Here is a 14,875-nt window from a genome sequence, read left to right as displayed (position 1 = left end):
CCGCTTTAACCACTAGACATCATCCCTTCCAGAGCTAGGCATTGAACCCCGACGTCTTGCCCCCTCTACGGTGGCGAGAGGCCAGCCGGGTCAGATGAACGACGCTTTCGTCATGCAAAGTATTTTCATTCTTTTGTGAGCAAACGGCCCCATCCCTGCTCAGCCCCCCCTCTCCCCGTGCCACCAGAGCCCGGCTCTGCCAGGACTGCAAGCACCAGACAAAGCTGGGAGCCACGGAGGGCCGGCCTGCAGGGTCAGAGCCTGGAGAGGGCGGGGGGGAAGGGGCGCGTGTCCCGGAAGCAGCTGCTTCCAGCATGGTCTCCACGGAGCCTGGTGAGTGGCTCTAGCCGAGGCTGGCTGCTTTCTCCCTCAGCCCCTTTTGAGTCCCCCCACCCCCACTCCAGCTCTGGACCTGAGCTATTTACAAGCTGGGCTGGGGCTTGGGGGGTCGGAACAGGACCCCGCCAAGTGTAAAACCCCGGTGCTTGGGGGCACCTTGGGTCAGAGCGGCAGTGGCTGCATTGGCGGCTGCAGATTCTGGTCTGGTCTGGATCCTTCAGCTGGGCCTGCACTGATTTAAGATCGTCCATATGCACAAGGCTGCCCCGATCCCCTTCAAATCACGTTGCTAGTGAAACCAGGGGCAGCTATCGGTACAGCCTGGCCTGACGCCAGTTAGGGGTCAGGGCAAGACCTTCCTAGGGCAGCTGGCACCACCCATCCTGGGGCCTGCACCTTCCCCTGAAGCAGCTGGCACTGGCTGGTATCAGCGACAGGACGTTGGGACCGGGTTCTGAGCCGAGCTGGCTCCACCCAAGGGCACTGAGGTGGGTTTTTTCTCTGCAGGGTGATCTGTGGGGCTGAGGGGTCAGGGATCTGTTGGGGGGGCATCTCTCATTCTGGGCAGGGATCAGAGTTGGTTGGGGGAGGGCAGTGACTGGTCGGCTCTAGGGGTTCCTTGTTTGGAGGAAGGTGTCCAAGTAGCCACACTTCTCCCCCCCCCCACCCCCAGCTGGGGGGGAGCCCTTGTCAATATCAAAGTATGGGGATGGTTGCATATGCATGAGCCTGGGGGCCAATAGGAGAGGAGTGAGAGACTCGAGGAAAGGGAAGAGGAAAGGGGTGTGGTCAGTGATGAATTATTTGCATATTCATGAGCATGGAGGCCAATAGGAAGAGCTGGGAGGTTGCTGATGACATTTGTAAATAATAGGGGAGGGAAGGAGGAGGTTGTGTCAACGAATGGTTATTTGCATATTAAAGAAGCCTACAGCCAATGAGAAGGCATCTGAGGGAAAGCCCTGGAGTAGCTGGGAAAGGAGTGGCCAATAGGAGGGGAAGATGGGTGGGGTTCTGTTTGCATAGTCATACACGGCGGGGGTGAGACCGTGCGGACAGGAGGGCGTGGCCGAGATCGGATCTCATTTGCATATTGATGAACGGGGGCGTGGCCAGCGGCTGGAATTCTCTCTGGGAGGAAAAGGCGGCGCGTGCGTGCGACATTGTAACCAGGGGCCGGAGCCGGGGGCGGCCGCGGGGGGGGCCGCTCGGTGCGTGCGGAGCCAGCCAGCGCCCGGGTAAGGACAAGGGGGGGGGATGATGGGCCCCGGTTCCCCCCACCCCGCGCCTTGTGCACGTTACATTTGCCCCCCCGGGGGTGCAAACCCCCCTAAATTTTTGTAATTATCAGTCTGGGGGGGGCTCTGCTCTGAAAATCCTTTCTGCCCCTTTCCCCCCGGGGCCTGCCCCTCCCCAAGTGGCCGTTGCACAGAGGCCGGGGGCTCTAGCAAAACAGGACCCCCCTCCCTTTCCTGCATTTATTACCGATATCATCTCGGGGAGGGGGGACAGGACTGCTCGCCAGGGCTCCGGGAAGAGGGGGTGGGTGACAGATCTGATGGGGTTTATTAGCCTGGTGTCTGCAGGGCATGCTGGGGTGAGGGATAGGAGAGTTATGGGGGTCAGATCCCTCCGTCCTCCCACCCCTCCCAGTTCTGCTGATGGGAGCTGGGTGGTTGTTTGGGCCGGGAGGGAAGGGTAAGTTAACTACTGCAGAAGGCAGCAGAAATGCCAGGCCTCTGCTTTCTTTGGGGCTGGTTTTTCTCTCCCCTCCCCCTTATTTTATTCTCCCCCCCAAGCCACATAAATGAGAAAGGGGTCTGCCCTCTTCGCGCCCCCCCCCCTCTCTCCCCCAGTGCTACGTGGCTTTTGGGGATGCTCCCTTCCCTAGGCCGGGTACATGGAAACAGGGATGGGGGATTTGATTGTTTTTTGTAGAGCCAGAGGGGGGCTAAGAACGAGGCCGGTGCTCGGAAACCAGAAATTCTCCCCCTCCCCCCCCCCCCCTCGGAAACCAGGGATCCACGCGGGGGAGAAATGTGTCATTTATTTTTCTAGCGTTTAGCAGATCCGGCAGGACTGTGGTTCCGGGGCCTTGGAAACCGGAGGCAGCTGCTAAGGGGGGCTGAGCGCTGGCAGATGGCGCGGGCCGAGTGATCGATCCAAAATCCGATGGCACGATCGATCGCCCTGGCTTCGCCGCCGTGGAACCTCAGGCGCCCGTTTGCGGGGCGCCCTGTCTGGCGCGCTTGGTGCTGGTGGGTTTTGCTGGCTGGGCCCAGGTAATTTTGGATCGTAATCTTAGTGTGAGATGTCATGATGATGCTCCCCAGTTTTGTGGGGGGAATAGCTTGAGGGGGGAAAACTATTGCATGTTTGCAAGCTGTAAAGTCGTGTGCGTCTCTGTCGGCTTGGGGCGTAAGAGGAGCTGGAATCCGGGAGAAGGGATTTAGGGTCTTCCCACGGCTGTGCCCTGATGCCCCCTTTGGCTAAGGTCGGCGCCAGGGAGCCGCCGGGCACTCTCACCGAGCAGGAGTGCGGTGCCGTTTCTTTGAGAGACAGGAGACCAGGGAGAAAGCAAGTGTGAACAAACCGGGAGGGCCTCAGGCCACCCCGGGGCGTCTGGCACGAGGGAGGGCTGCTTCCGTGGGGCCCGTCTGTGGGGTGCATGGATGGGGAAGGGGTGGTGAGTTTTTGGGAGGGACCCTCCGTGTCTGGGGGGGTGACCTATTTCTTGCAGCGTGTGACTATCCATGGAGTGGTCCTGGTGGGGGGAGGAGGAGGAGATATTTGTCACTCCCAAAGCAATGCTTCTCTCTCTCTCTGATTGACCCCCCCCCTTCCCTGATCCCTCTGATCTCTGGCTCCTGGCCCTGCAATCCCCAGCTGGGGCCTGGGCCGCAAACCCCCTCCCCAGTGTTTGCTCTGGGAACAGGTGGCAGCCGCAGCCGGCTGGGGGATGTGACTGGGGAAGCGAGGATGTGGCGTATCCCAGGCAATGATCAAAGGACCCTCCTCCCCCTCCCCCCCAGGCTTGCCTTAATCATGCGGCCCCTGGATGCTCAGTGAGTCAGGAGACTGGGGGTGGAGTGGAGGGGTGGAAGGGTCTTTATTTTGCAGCTTGCTGCCTGCCAGGCCGCTTTTGGGAGCCCTGTGCCCGGTGCGCCTGGCGGCTGTTACAGCTTGGTTGTTTTAAGCCTGATTGTGCGGTATGGATTATTCCCCTCACCACGCCCGGGCCTGGCTCAGCCCCAGGGAAAGGCCGGCCCTGCGCCCTCTGGCCGGCACCCGGCTGCTCGGTACTTCAGACGGGAGGAACTGGAACCGGACTCTGCGCGTCTGGCTCTGGCGGGGCAGGGGAGGCTGCAGGGACCAGCACAAGGGGGTACAGTGGGAATCGGGGCTCTCAGGCTGCACCCCAGCTCTGGGCAGGGAGTGGGGCTAGTGGTGGGTGGAGGCCAGGTGTCTGGACTCCTGGATTTGCTCCCCAGCACTACCCACCGACGGGCTCAGGGATTAAATCATTCCCACTCCCCGGCTCTCCATCATGGAGCTCGGGTAACAGCCCAGCCGGCGTGTGACGTTAACGTCTGGGAAGTGCTTTGAGGAGTCAGAGCGTCTGTATTTCTGTACAGGCCTACCAGATTGTGGCGCACGGTCCTTAAAACAACTGCAACTCCTTGAACTGCAGGCGAGGGCTCCCTGCATAAACAACTACCCCGCCCCAGAGGTGGCTGCACCGGGCAAGAAATCCCTGTATAAACAGCCTCCCGGGCCCCACCCCAGAGGCGGCTGCACTTCATCCTGTCTCTAGTCTCTAAAGAGGCTGGGGTCTCACCAGGTGCTGTCCAGACCCTGACATCCCGCTGGTGACGACATGCAGAATTGCCTCTTGCTTCCGTAGTGCTGAGTTCTTGGGCTAGGGCCCTTGGGTTTCTGGCCTGAGGCCCAGATCTTCCTGGGCAACTCAGCTGGAGGGAGAGAGGGTTCGTGGAGAAGGTGCTGGGCTGGGAGCCAGGACTGCTGGGTTCAATTCCCAGTTTTGGCACTGACTCCCTGCATGACTGTGGGCAACTCCCTGCACCTCACTCACTTTCCCTATCTGTCAAGGAGGAAATTTGACTGTTCAGACTGGGAACTCTTGGGGGAAGTCCTGGCTCCCAGCCCCCTCTGCTGTAACCACTAGACCCCTTTCCACTCCCAGAACTGGGGTTAGAGCCCAGGAGTCCTGGCTCCCAGCCCCGGTCCCTACCTGCTAGATCATGCTGTGTGAGGAGGGGTGGGGCCTGTTTCTTGGCCTCTCCTCCCGTCTGTATTCTCTCTCTCCCCAGTGTGACTGCTCTGTGCCTCAATTTCCACTTGTGAATGGGGTGCGTATCCCTAGCTCTCTGCCGGGTTCCCCCCCCCCAGCCCCACCCCCGATCCCAGAGCATTGGGTAGCTCAGCGTTCAGGGATCAGGGCCAAACCCTTCGTTTGCCCCGGGGCCCAGAGCGGACGATTGGCAGCAGGATTGAGGGGGCAGGGTGGGGAGCCCTCGCCATGGGCGTTGGCATCCTCTGCGCAGGGGGCGGCCTTGCGGGAAGCGCTCATGTTCTCCAGCCCCTCGCAGAGATGCTTCGACGGCCACCGAGACCCCCCCCCCCGGGGCCGGCCTGGCTGAGCCTGGTGGGGGTTGAGGGCAGCTGGGTTGAAGGGGTCCCAGACGTCTGCCCTTCCTGATGGGGAGCCGGAAGGACGTTGGGGAAACAATCTGGAATTATTAGCATCTGTCAAAGCCACATCGGGAGGCCAGCTGCTGCCCGAGCCTCCAGCCGAGGGGGAACACCAGGACTCCTGGGTTCTCTCCCTGGCTCGGGGAGGGGAGTGGGGACTGGTGCATCAAGCGAGGTGTGGGGCTGGGAGCCGGACTCCTGGGTTCCATTCCAGGCTCTCAGTGAGTCATTGTGGGTTAGGTCACGTCCCATGCCTCAGTTTCCCCATGACCAGCATCACTCCCTCTCACGGAGCTCGCGGGGCTGGAGAGATCCACCGAAAGGCCTCAAGTGGATCAGGAGCTTTGGGCCAAAGCTGCCTTGGGTGGCTGGGGGGAAGGGGGGAGTTGGTGCCCGGTCTGGTGCCCACAGAAACGCAGCTATGACCGGCCCGGCCTGTGTGGCCACATCCGAAGCCGGCTCTCACGCCCTGTGGCGCTGCCGCCCGCAGGCAGCAGCCAGCCCCAGAGGGCAGCCGGGGTTATTGGGTCCCTGTGGGGGTGGAGGGCACTGTCTCCAGGGCTCTTCTACCCAGCCTGAAATTCACCCCCAGGGTTGTCCCCACCACCCACAGGCTGAGCCCACCCGGGACCCGGAGCAGATGCTGAGGTTCTGTCCCTTGGTCCCATCCCCACGGCCGGGAGCCAGGCAGAGACCGGACAGCGCCAGCCCCATGGGGCGGGGATGAGTGGTGTATGAGGAAGATTTATGTCCTCCCTCCCACCCCAGCTGGACTGAGCCCTGGGGAGCTCATCCCTTCGGGGGCAGGCAGGCTAGTCTGTTATTGTAGGGTCTCCGGGTGCTGAGGCTGCCGGGGGCTGGTCTGTTATTGTAGGGTCTCTGGGCACTGCGGCTGCAGGTCTGTTATTGCAGGGTTTCTGGGTGCTGTGGTTTTAGGGGCTGGTCTGTTTTTGTAGGGTCTCCAGGCGCTGCAGCTCCAGGGGCTGGTGTGTTATTGTAGGGTCTCCAGGCACTGTGGCTGATCTATTGGTTTGTTGCTTGCTAGTTTCTCTTTGAATTCCAGCTTCAAACCGGGGTAACCTCCTCCTGACACTCTCCAGTGTGGCTTGGCTTGTCTGAGCTGGGACCCTGCCCCTCCAGATCGACACCTCTCAGAGGCCCCAAGAATTTGCCCTGTGCCGGATTTCACTGTTCCTAAGGGGGCGGAGGGGAACCTCCCTCAATCCAGCAGAAAGAGACCCCAAATTCCCTGAGCCTGCTGGGGGGGGCAGGGAGTGTCTCTCCCCCTCCCATGTGCTGAACACCCCAGCTCCCACTTGCCAGACACCACCTGGGAAATCCTGGCCCCAGGCTGTGCAGGGGCGCAGGGGGGTTGGGGTGTGTGAGCAGGAGAAACGGGGGAGCAACGAGGAGGTAGGGGGGTGTGTGCGCAGGGGGCTGGGGGGAGAGGGTTGAAGCAGAGGAGGGGGGAGCAGCTGAGTAAACAAACCCTCTTGGCCAAATGTTTGGCTGGCCCCCGCTGACCTCCCTTTGTGGCTCCAGCTGGTGCGGGGGGAGGAGGGGCCAGGAGCAGCTGTCTGGAGCCCTGCCCTGATTCAGGGCAGCTGCCTCCTTCCCGGGCTGGGGGGCTATTATCTGCCCCCCCCCCCCCCCCCCGTGGCCTTTTGTTCTGGCTGCCATTTGGCTGCTGCCCCCTCGCCCGGCTGGAGCTGATTTTAAATCAAGGCCCCAAAACGTGGGCCTGGCCCCTCCCCCTATCCCCCAATGCAGACCTGGCCCCTTCCCCCAGCCCCATGCCCCTTCAGCTTCCCCCCCCCACAGCTCCCCAGCCCCCCCCTCGCCTCCTGTACCGCCTGACGTCCCCCCACCGTCCCCAAAGAGCTCCCCCAGCTACCCTAACCAGCTCCCTCCGCTCCTCCCCCAGCTCCCACTCCCAGCCATGGCCCCCACAATCTCCAGCCCTGACAATCTGCTCCTGGCCATTGTGTGGGGCAAAGGCCGGGGCTAGCGCCGCCCCCGGCCCCACGCAGAGGGGCCAAGAGCAGAATCCACAGCAGATGCCATCTGGAAGCCAGGGGAGGGAGGGCGGCTCCATTGGTCTATTGCCCCCCCCAGCTCTGCAGGGGCCCCTCAATCGTGACCTGCAGCCCCCCCTGGGGGGGGGTCTGAGCCCCCCTTCCCATGTGCGGTTGATGGCTCTGTCACCCTCTGAACCTCGCTCCCTGGTTCGGGGCGCCAGGGACTGTCTGACAAGTGGGGGGAGGCCAGCTCAGAGGGAGACCCTACAATAACTGAGACCACACTGGACCCATCCTCTGGGGAGGGAGGGGATGCATGTCACCTGGGGGTGGAGAGGCAGCCTGTGTGAACTGGGGGGGGGGGGCGGCTGGGGTTGGGTGCACTTTCCCCAGGGCAGCCTTGGACCGGGGTTGGCTGGGCAGAGGACCCCCGCTCTCCAGAATGATCCTTGTGTCTGTCCAGCCTGGGGAATCCTGGAGGCAGTCCTGGCTCCCAGCCCCCACTCCTGTAACCACTGTGGGGATGTAACCCAGGAGTCCTGGCTTCCAGCCCCCCCTCCCAATTCTAACCACACCCCCCCCTCCCCAAACTGGAGATAGAACCCAGGAGTCCTGGTTCCCGGCCCCCCCTCCCAATTCTAACCACACCCCCCTCCCCAAACTGGAGATAGAACCCAGGAGTCCTGGTTCCCGGCCCCCCCTCCCAATTCTAACCACACCCCCCTCCCCAAACTGGAGATAGAACCCAGGAGTCCTGGTTCCCGGCCCCCTCTTCCCCCCCCAGAGCTGGGAGAGAACCCAGGAGTCCTGGTTCCCGCCCCCCCCCCCCAGAGCTGGGAGAGAACCCAGCAATCCTGGCCCCCTGGGCGTGTTTCTGAGGGGGATGCAGGCGGGGTCCCCCCAGGCTGACGCCCGTCTCCCCCCAGGCCCCTGCGATTCAGCGATGAACAAGCTGCGGCAGAGCCTGCGGCGGAAGAAGCCGGCCTACGTGCCCGAGGCCAGCCGGCCCCACCAGTGGCAGGCGGACGAGGAGGCCGTGCGCCGGGGCAAATGCAGCTTCCCCGTGCGGGTGAGTCGGGGGCCTGGGGGGTGACCGGGGGGGGGGGGGGGGATGTCACTCTCCTGCCGTGGAGGGCGGGTTCTCACACATTTGCACGAAAGCGGGTGAATCCCCAGCCTGGCCCGCCCCCTGCTCGCACGCCCCCTGCTCGCACGCCAGGGTGCTGCTGTGCCGCACGCTCTCCTTCCACACACACAGCCAGCGTCACGCCCAGGCACGGCTCAGCGGGGCGCGCACGGGTCCGTGGGCACACTCGTGGGGGCTGCATGCTGGGCTGGCACACCGTGCTGCCGGTAGCTCCCCTGTGGTGCACACACACGTGCCCTGGATTTGCACACCCTCCTCCCACACGTCGGCCTGCTCGGTTCCTGCCCCTCCCTGCAGGGAACCCAGGAGTCCTGCAGCCCAGGGGTGGGTGCTGGGCATGGTGGGTAAGGGGCACTTGGATCTTTCTGGAGGGGGGGGGGGCTGGCACTGACCTTTGCCTCCTCTTCTGCCCCCCCCCCCCCACAGTACCTGGGCCACGCGGAGGTGGAGGAGTCGCGGGGGATGCACGTGTGCGAAGAGGCCGTGAAGAAACTGAAAACAGTGAGTGCAGCTTGCACTGGGGGGATGGATGGGGGGGCACATCTGTGACCTGAGCCCCCCACCAGCGACCCCCAACACCTCCTCCTTCAACCCCCACCACCCTTCACCAGCCCCCCCCCCCCCAAATTCCCCATCACCCCTTCTGACCCATCCCTGCCTCATCGGGAGCCCTCCCGCCCCCACCATCTCCTCCACCAGCCCCCCCCCGTTTCTCTCCCCTCTACCACTGGGGGATCTTGGGGGGTGGGCGGCTAATGGATTTCTCCATTGTCTAAAGCATGACTTCACCATTGGGTCTCCCCATGGGGCAGGGTGCCAGATCCCCCCCCCCCCCGCATATATGGGGGCAGAGAGCTCAGGAGCAAGGGATGAGTGGGGTGGGGTTTTCTAGTGACCCCCACTGACCCCTCCTCTCCCCCTCCCCCCGGTTGTAGAGCGGGCACAAGTCGGTGAAGTCAGTTCTGTGGGTGTCAGCTGATGGGCTGCGGGTCGTGGATGACAAAACCAAGGTACGGGGGGCCAGGGCTGGGATGGAGTGGGGGGGGGGGTCACAGGTGGGGGAGGTTGCAGCTGGAGGGGAAGAGTGGTTGGGGGGTTATGGGGTAGCTGGGGCCTTGGGGGAGCCATGGGGGAATCCGGACACCTCCCGCACCCCCCCAGTGTGAGTAGGAGCCCCCAGGCCCTGCAGCGTCTCCCCCTGGACTGAGCTGGGAGGGGCTGGAGTCGGGGGCGGGGGGGGGGAGGCGCGGCCCCCATCTCACGCCTGGCCCCCCCGCCCCCCCCCCCCAGGATCTCATCGTGGACCAGACCATCGAGAAGGTTTCGTTCTGCGCCCCCGACCGCAACTTCGACAAGGCCTTTTCCTACATCTGCCGTGACGGCACCACGCGCCGCTGGATCTGCCACTGCTTCCTGGCGCTCAAAGACTCGGTGGGTGCCCGCCCGCGTGCGCGCCCCTCGCCCCGCCCGCGTGCGCGCCCCTCGCCCCGCCCGCGTGCGCGCCCGTCTCCCCTGCCCGCCCCACCCTGGGACGTGCCAGGCACACGCCCCGCCCTGCGGGTTCCTCACGCACGGGCGCTCGCTGGGTCCCGCACGTGCTCCCGTGCACGCAGCCGTGCCCGCTTGTGCAGACGTCTGTGCGAAGGCCCTCACCGCCCCGCGCGCTTGCCGCGCCCCGGCGCTCTCCCCTCGCACGCTCCCGCTCGCCTCGCGCGCCCACCGCTGCCCGTGCGAAGGCTGCTCGCGTCCCTGCGTGCTCGCCTGGCACACGTGCTCACGGCCAGGTGAGGGCCGGGCTCCCCCCCGGGCTTGGCGCCCTCTGACCGGGGTCTCCTCCCGCACCCACAGGGCGAGCGGCTGAGCCACGCCGTGGGCTGCGCCTTCGCCGCTTGCCTGGAGCGCAAGCAGAAGCGGGAGAAGGAGTGCGGGGTGACGGCCTCCTTCGACGCCAGCCGCACCAGCTTCGCCCGCGAGGGCTCCTTCCGCGCCCCGGCTGCCAGCCAACCCGCCCAGCGCCAGCTCGTGCTGCGCCAGCTGCAGGACAGGAAGAAAGGTGACAGCCCCCCCTCGGCCCCCACCTCTGCCCCCCTTGGTGCCCCCTTGCTACCCCCTTGTACCCTCTGCCCCTGACCAGCTCCAACTCCCCCTCCGGTCCCTGGCCAGCCTCCCCCTTTGCATGCTGGGTGGGGGCCGGGTTTGATCTGAGGTGGGATGTGTGTGTGGGGGGGGGCGGCTTGAATGTATTGGGGGCGGGGATGGATGTTAGTGGGGGATGGGGGAAGGCAGAGGGCCAGTAGGGAGATGGGGGTTGAGCAGATGCCTGGGGGGCCAGGAGGGGGCAGGGGGCTGGACTGGGGGGGAGGAGCCAGGGGCCGGGTTGGGGGTGGGAGGGGAATCTAATGGGGGGTCTCACCCCGATTCTGTCTGGCAGCGGAGGCCGCCCCTGCCGCTGCCGCCCCCGCCCCCTCGGCGCCCCCTGGCCCCGCCCAGCCAGGCAACGTCTCCCCGCCCCCGGGGGCCACCTCGCCAGTGGAGAAAGGGGAGGGGGGCCCCCAGCACGCCATCCCGCGCCGCCACGCCCCCCTGGAGCAGCTGGTGCGGCAGGGCTCCTTCCGCGGCTTCCCCGCCCTCAGCCAGAAGAACTCGCCCTTCAAGCGCCAGCTCTCGCTGCGGCTCAACGAGCTCCCGTCCACCCTGCAGCGCAAGGGCGACTTCCAGGCCAGGAGCGCGGGTGAGCCGGGCGTGGGCGGGCGGAGGCGGGGGGCAGTGCCCGGGGTCAGCAGCTTGGATACTGGCCCTTTAAGAGATGGGGGGGAGGGACGGCCCACTGGAGGTGGGAGGGATGGTTGCTCCCCCCCCAACTCTGCTCTCCTTGCCCCTTTCCCAGTGCTGGAGCTGGAGTCGCCCCCGACGGGCGACAGCGACGGCATCAGCGCCCTCTGCAGCCAGATCGACGCCTCCTTCGCCTGCCCGCCCGCTGACCCCTTCAGCCCCACGGCCGCCGACGGCGCCGCCACCCCCCCGTGCGGCCCCCCAGGTACGCCGCGCCGCGCCCCCGTCTTCCACCGCCCGCAGGGCCCCAGAGATGCTGTGCCACCTCCCGTACCCGAACCACGCCAAGTTCACAAGGGACAATCTGCCCCCAGGGGAAGAATCCCTGTATAACCAGGCCTCACGCTCCACCCCAGAGGCATCCGCCTCTCCACATTGGGCAGTGGGTCCCTGGACAGCCAGCCCCCTCGCTCCGCCCCACCCCAGAGGCAGCTGCATCTCCGTGCCAGGGATCTCTGGATAGCCGAGCCCCGCACCCTGCCCTGCTGTTGGCCCCATGGGCGCTGGGATGGCTCGCTTGTGATGTGGGGTTTGTTTTTTTTCCTCACCCACAGGGCCGGCCGCCAGGGGCGAGCCCGGGGCCCCGTTGCAGGCCGCTCCATTCCAGCCCGGACACAAGCGGACCCCATCGGAGGCCGAGCGCTGGCTGGAGGAGGTGGCCCAGGCGGCCAGGGCGCAGCAGCCGCCCGGTGCGGCCCCTTCCATGGCGGCCATGCCCGTGGCCCTGCCCACCACTCTGCCCCCCTACCCTTTGAGCTTCGACGCCACGCCCGCCCCCGTGAGCATGTTTCTGCCGCCCCACATGCAGCCGGCCTACGTGCCTGTGGGGGCCTATCCGGCCGCCATGCCCTACCCGGCCCCCAGTGTCCCCGTGGTGGGCATCACCCCTTCCCAGATGGTGGCCAATGTCTTCTGCTCCGCTGCCCAGCTACAGCCTTCGAACTTGGGGGGCAAGGCCAGCTCCTTCCCCCCTGCTCTGCTGGGCCCCGTCCTGCCCCCTCCCCCCCAAGCCCGGCCGAAGCCCGGCGGCGCTGCCCCCTGGCCCCCGGAGTCAGGCCAACTGGGGGGCACCGCCCCCCCGCCCGCTGCTGACCACCCCAGGCCAGAGCCGGATCCTTTCGAGGCCCAGTGGGCGGCGCTGGGAGCCAAGCCCCTGGGGGGGGCCGACGGGGCCAACCCCTTCGCTGGAGACCTGCAGAAAACCTTTGAGATCGAGCTGTGAGCTGGGGGAGTGGGGGGCAGCCGGGGGGGCATAGAGCCCCCCACTACGGAACTGACTGTGGGGCCAGGTAGAGGTGATGGGTGCATGGAGACCCCCCCACCCTGGCAGGACATGGATCATCACCTCCTCCTCAAGTGGGGGGGCAGGCCAGGGAGGGGAGCTTGGGGGAGGGGCCCCCTAGCTGCTCCCCCACCCACACCCGCTTTGCTGTGGAGAACAGCCCCTGTATGGGGGGACTTGGCCTGGGAGGCAGGAGGGAGCCCCGGGGCTGAGGTGGGGCAGAGCGTGGGCCCCCCCGTCCCTGGGGGTGAGGCCACTGAAGTGGGGGGGGCGAAGCATTGAGCTGAGGAACCTCCTCACCCCAGTACTGAAATGGTTAAAGGCTCCCTGCATGGGGAGGCAAGGGGCTGTGTGTTGGGGGGCTGGACGGGTCACCCCCCACAGATGCAGGGGTGAACAGGGATAACCCCAGCCAGGGGGCTCCCCCACAGAGGCACATTCCTTCCCCCTCTCCCCACTGCTGGGGGGGGTCACTGCTGAGGCCCCCTCCCTGTCCAGCTGAGGGGGGCCCCTGTCCAGCCAGGCCCAGCCCCCTCTGTGCCTGAGTTGAAGGGTCACACCTGTTGGGTGGGGGGAAAGGAGCCCTGTGCCTGGAGGGAGGGATGGGGCGGGGCATGTGCAGGAGGGCAGAGCCCCATAGGGGGGGGCTGAGTGGAGGGAAAATGGGGACCCCCAGCAGGGACCATGGGCTGAGGTTGCCCGGGGGGTGGAGGAAGGAAGGGCAGATTGGTTTTGTGCTTTCCCCCCCTATAGGCCTCTGCTGTGGTCAGGGGGGGTCATAAGGCCTGGGGAGGAGGGGGGGGCAGGAATAGCAGGGGTGAAGTTGATCCAGGTGCAGTTGGAGGAGGGGCTCTGGCCCAGTGGGACAGATGGACGGACTGGCTTGCATTGACCCTGTGCGCCCCGTGTCTCCCAGCCTAGCCCGGCCCCTCCCCATGGTCAAATCAAAGCCCGTGGGTGGGGGAGTCTGGAGCGGGGAGCCCAGATACCTCTCCCCAGAGTGTGTGGGACCAGCAGCAGGGCTGGGCCCCCCCCCACCGTGGGCAATTTGCTTCACACAGGGGCACCGTGGGCCAGCTGGAGGGCGGGGGGCACGGGACCCACCGGGGATGGCAGCACATCGCAGGGCTCAGTAGATGCCACATGGTGGGTGCAGCTGCCCCGTTACAAGAGGGCGGTGCCCTGGGGCACTGCCGTGGCGGGTGCAGGTCGCCACGTGGGGGAGTTGCAGGGGGACAGGGCCCTGTTGTAGCTGTGCCGGGACCAGGCAGCCCGTGGCAGGCACCCGGTGCCACGCTGACATGGCCCTGGCATAGGAAGATCATGGCCACGGGGTGGGCACACGGGGGCGTGGTTCAGGTGGCAGCTGGGGGGCCCACAGAGTCAGGGCCGGCCTTTCGCCTCCTTCCCTTCGTGTATAACGGCTTCTTCGTGTCCTGACCCCCACCCACCCCCGCTGTTCCCTCATCTCTGATGGGGCGCGCCCTGCGCTGACCAGCAGGAGGTGACGCCGGGGTGAAGGGGGGGGGGGGGAGATTTTCTATCTTTATTTCCAAAAAATTTTTTGTATGTGAAATAAACCCCTCCAGGTTTGTATGACAGAGAGAACTGCCAATAAAGCGATGCGCTCCCCACTGCTGGCGCCCTGTACCCGGGGAGGGAGGCCGGGAGCCGGACCCGTCAGCTAAGAGTGCCCCCCGCAGTGGATCGCGTCATGGCAGATGTCACAGCCCCTAGGGGTGGGTACCATGGGTGATACCGGGGGTAGGAGGTGCCACAGCTGGATTTGGACACGGTCCAGCTGCAGGATTCTGCCCCCGCTCCCCCATGCCAAGTCTGTTCCCCTGCAATGTCTCCCTCCCAAGTGCTTTCAGGGGAGGGGTGTTTCCCTCACTTCCTATCCTAAACCGTGGTAGCAGGGGAGTGTTAAGCAGCCCCCGTGCCCCAATCCAGTGCCAGGCCAGGGGTCCCCATAGAACCAGCTGCCGTGGCCCACCCCAGAGGTGGCTGCATTTCGGCGCCAGGTTCTCATATAACTTGCCACAGCCCGTTCGCCTCCAAAGGCAGCGTCTGTGCCAGACAAGTTTTATTTCCTCGGCTGGATTTTGGGGAGGGGGTGTCCTCGGCCAGCACAGCCATGGTGCTTGGTGGCAGGGGGACAGGGGGGGAGGAGATTTGCCTCCCCCATCTCTCAGTCCCCCAGTGATTCCTGTTCTGTGCAGCTTCCGGATTGGGATGTTAATACAGTCCCCAAAAATCAAACCCGGTCGCTAAAGTGTTACCTCACCTCCCCCCCTGGCACGGGGTGGGGCAGAGCTGGGGCTAACCCCGAAACAGCAGGGGGTCTCTGCCCCCGAGCAGCCGGCTCACCTGGGTAAATGCCACCCCTCCCCGCCCACGGCAGGTGACAGCTAAGCAGGGCGGGGGTGGTGCCCAAGGGGGTCCCGTCCACACCCCCCGCCCCAGCCAGGCCCCCCATGTACTGCTCCAGGCGGGTTTAGTCCCGGGCCATATGCAGCACCGAAGAGGGCGGGAGTCCTGATT

General features: G+C 65.4%; 1 protein-coding gene across 3 annotated transcripts; it reads left to right on the top strand.

The window, feature by feature from the left end:
• The first annotated feature begins 1,453 nt into the window (after nt 1–1,453).
• Nucleotides 1,454–14,875, top strand: NUMBL (NUMB like endocytic adaptor protein). 3 transcript variants are annotated; one of them, XM_067556605.1, is made up of 10 exons: nt 1,454–1,577; nt 2,398–2,621; nt 7,997–8,139; nt 8,644–8,718; nt 9,153–9,227; nt 9,508–9,648; nt 10,066–10,270; nt 10,649–10,948; nt 11,105–11,254; nt 11,604–14,875. In XM_067556605.1, the coding sequence occupies exons 3-10, from the start codon at nt 8,014–8,016 to the stop codon at nt 12,269–12,271; spliced, it is 1,740 nt and encodes a 579-aa protein (XP_067412706.1). In that variant the 5' UTR covers nt 1,454–1,577; nt 2,398–2,621; nt 7,997–8,013; the 3' UTR covers nt 12,272–14,875. The 3 variants fall into 3 exon arrangements, with proteins under 3 accessions (XP_067412706.1, XP_067412708.1, XP_067412707.1); XM_067556607.1 differs by lacking the exon at nt 10,649–10,948; XM_067556606.1 differs by lacking the exon at nt 2,398–2,621 and having other exon boundaries at nt 1,518–1,577.

This window comes from Emydura macquarii, unplaced genomic scaffold (assembly GCF_026122565.2).
Source record: "Emydura macquarii macquarii isolate MOO-44397 ecotype Brisbane River unplaced genomic scaffold, CSIRO-AGI_Emac_v2 contig_1790, whole genome shotgun sequence".
Lineage (NCBI taxonomy): Eukaryota > Metazoa > Chordata > Testudines > Chelidae > Emydura > Emydura macquarii.
The sequence above is the reverse complement of the archived record's forward strand: the minus strand, read 5'-3'. Positions and strand labels throughout refer to the sequence as shown.

Excerpts from the sequence above, each read along its gene's own strand:
- NUMBL (XM_067556605.1), top strand. The coding sequence starts at position 8,014 with ATGAACAAGCTGCGGCAGAGCCTGCGGCGGAAGAAGCCGGCCTACGTG. Across the intron at positions 8,719-9,152 it reads CCGTGAAGAAACTGAAAACA|AGCGGGCACAAGTCGGTGAA; the intron begins GTGAGTGCAGCT and ends CCCCGGTTGTAG. Across the intron at positions 11,255-11,603 it reads CCCCCCGTGCGGCCCCCCAG|GGCCGGCCGCCAGGGGCGAG; the intron begins GTACGCCGCGCC and ends CCTCACCCACAG.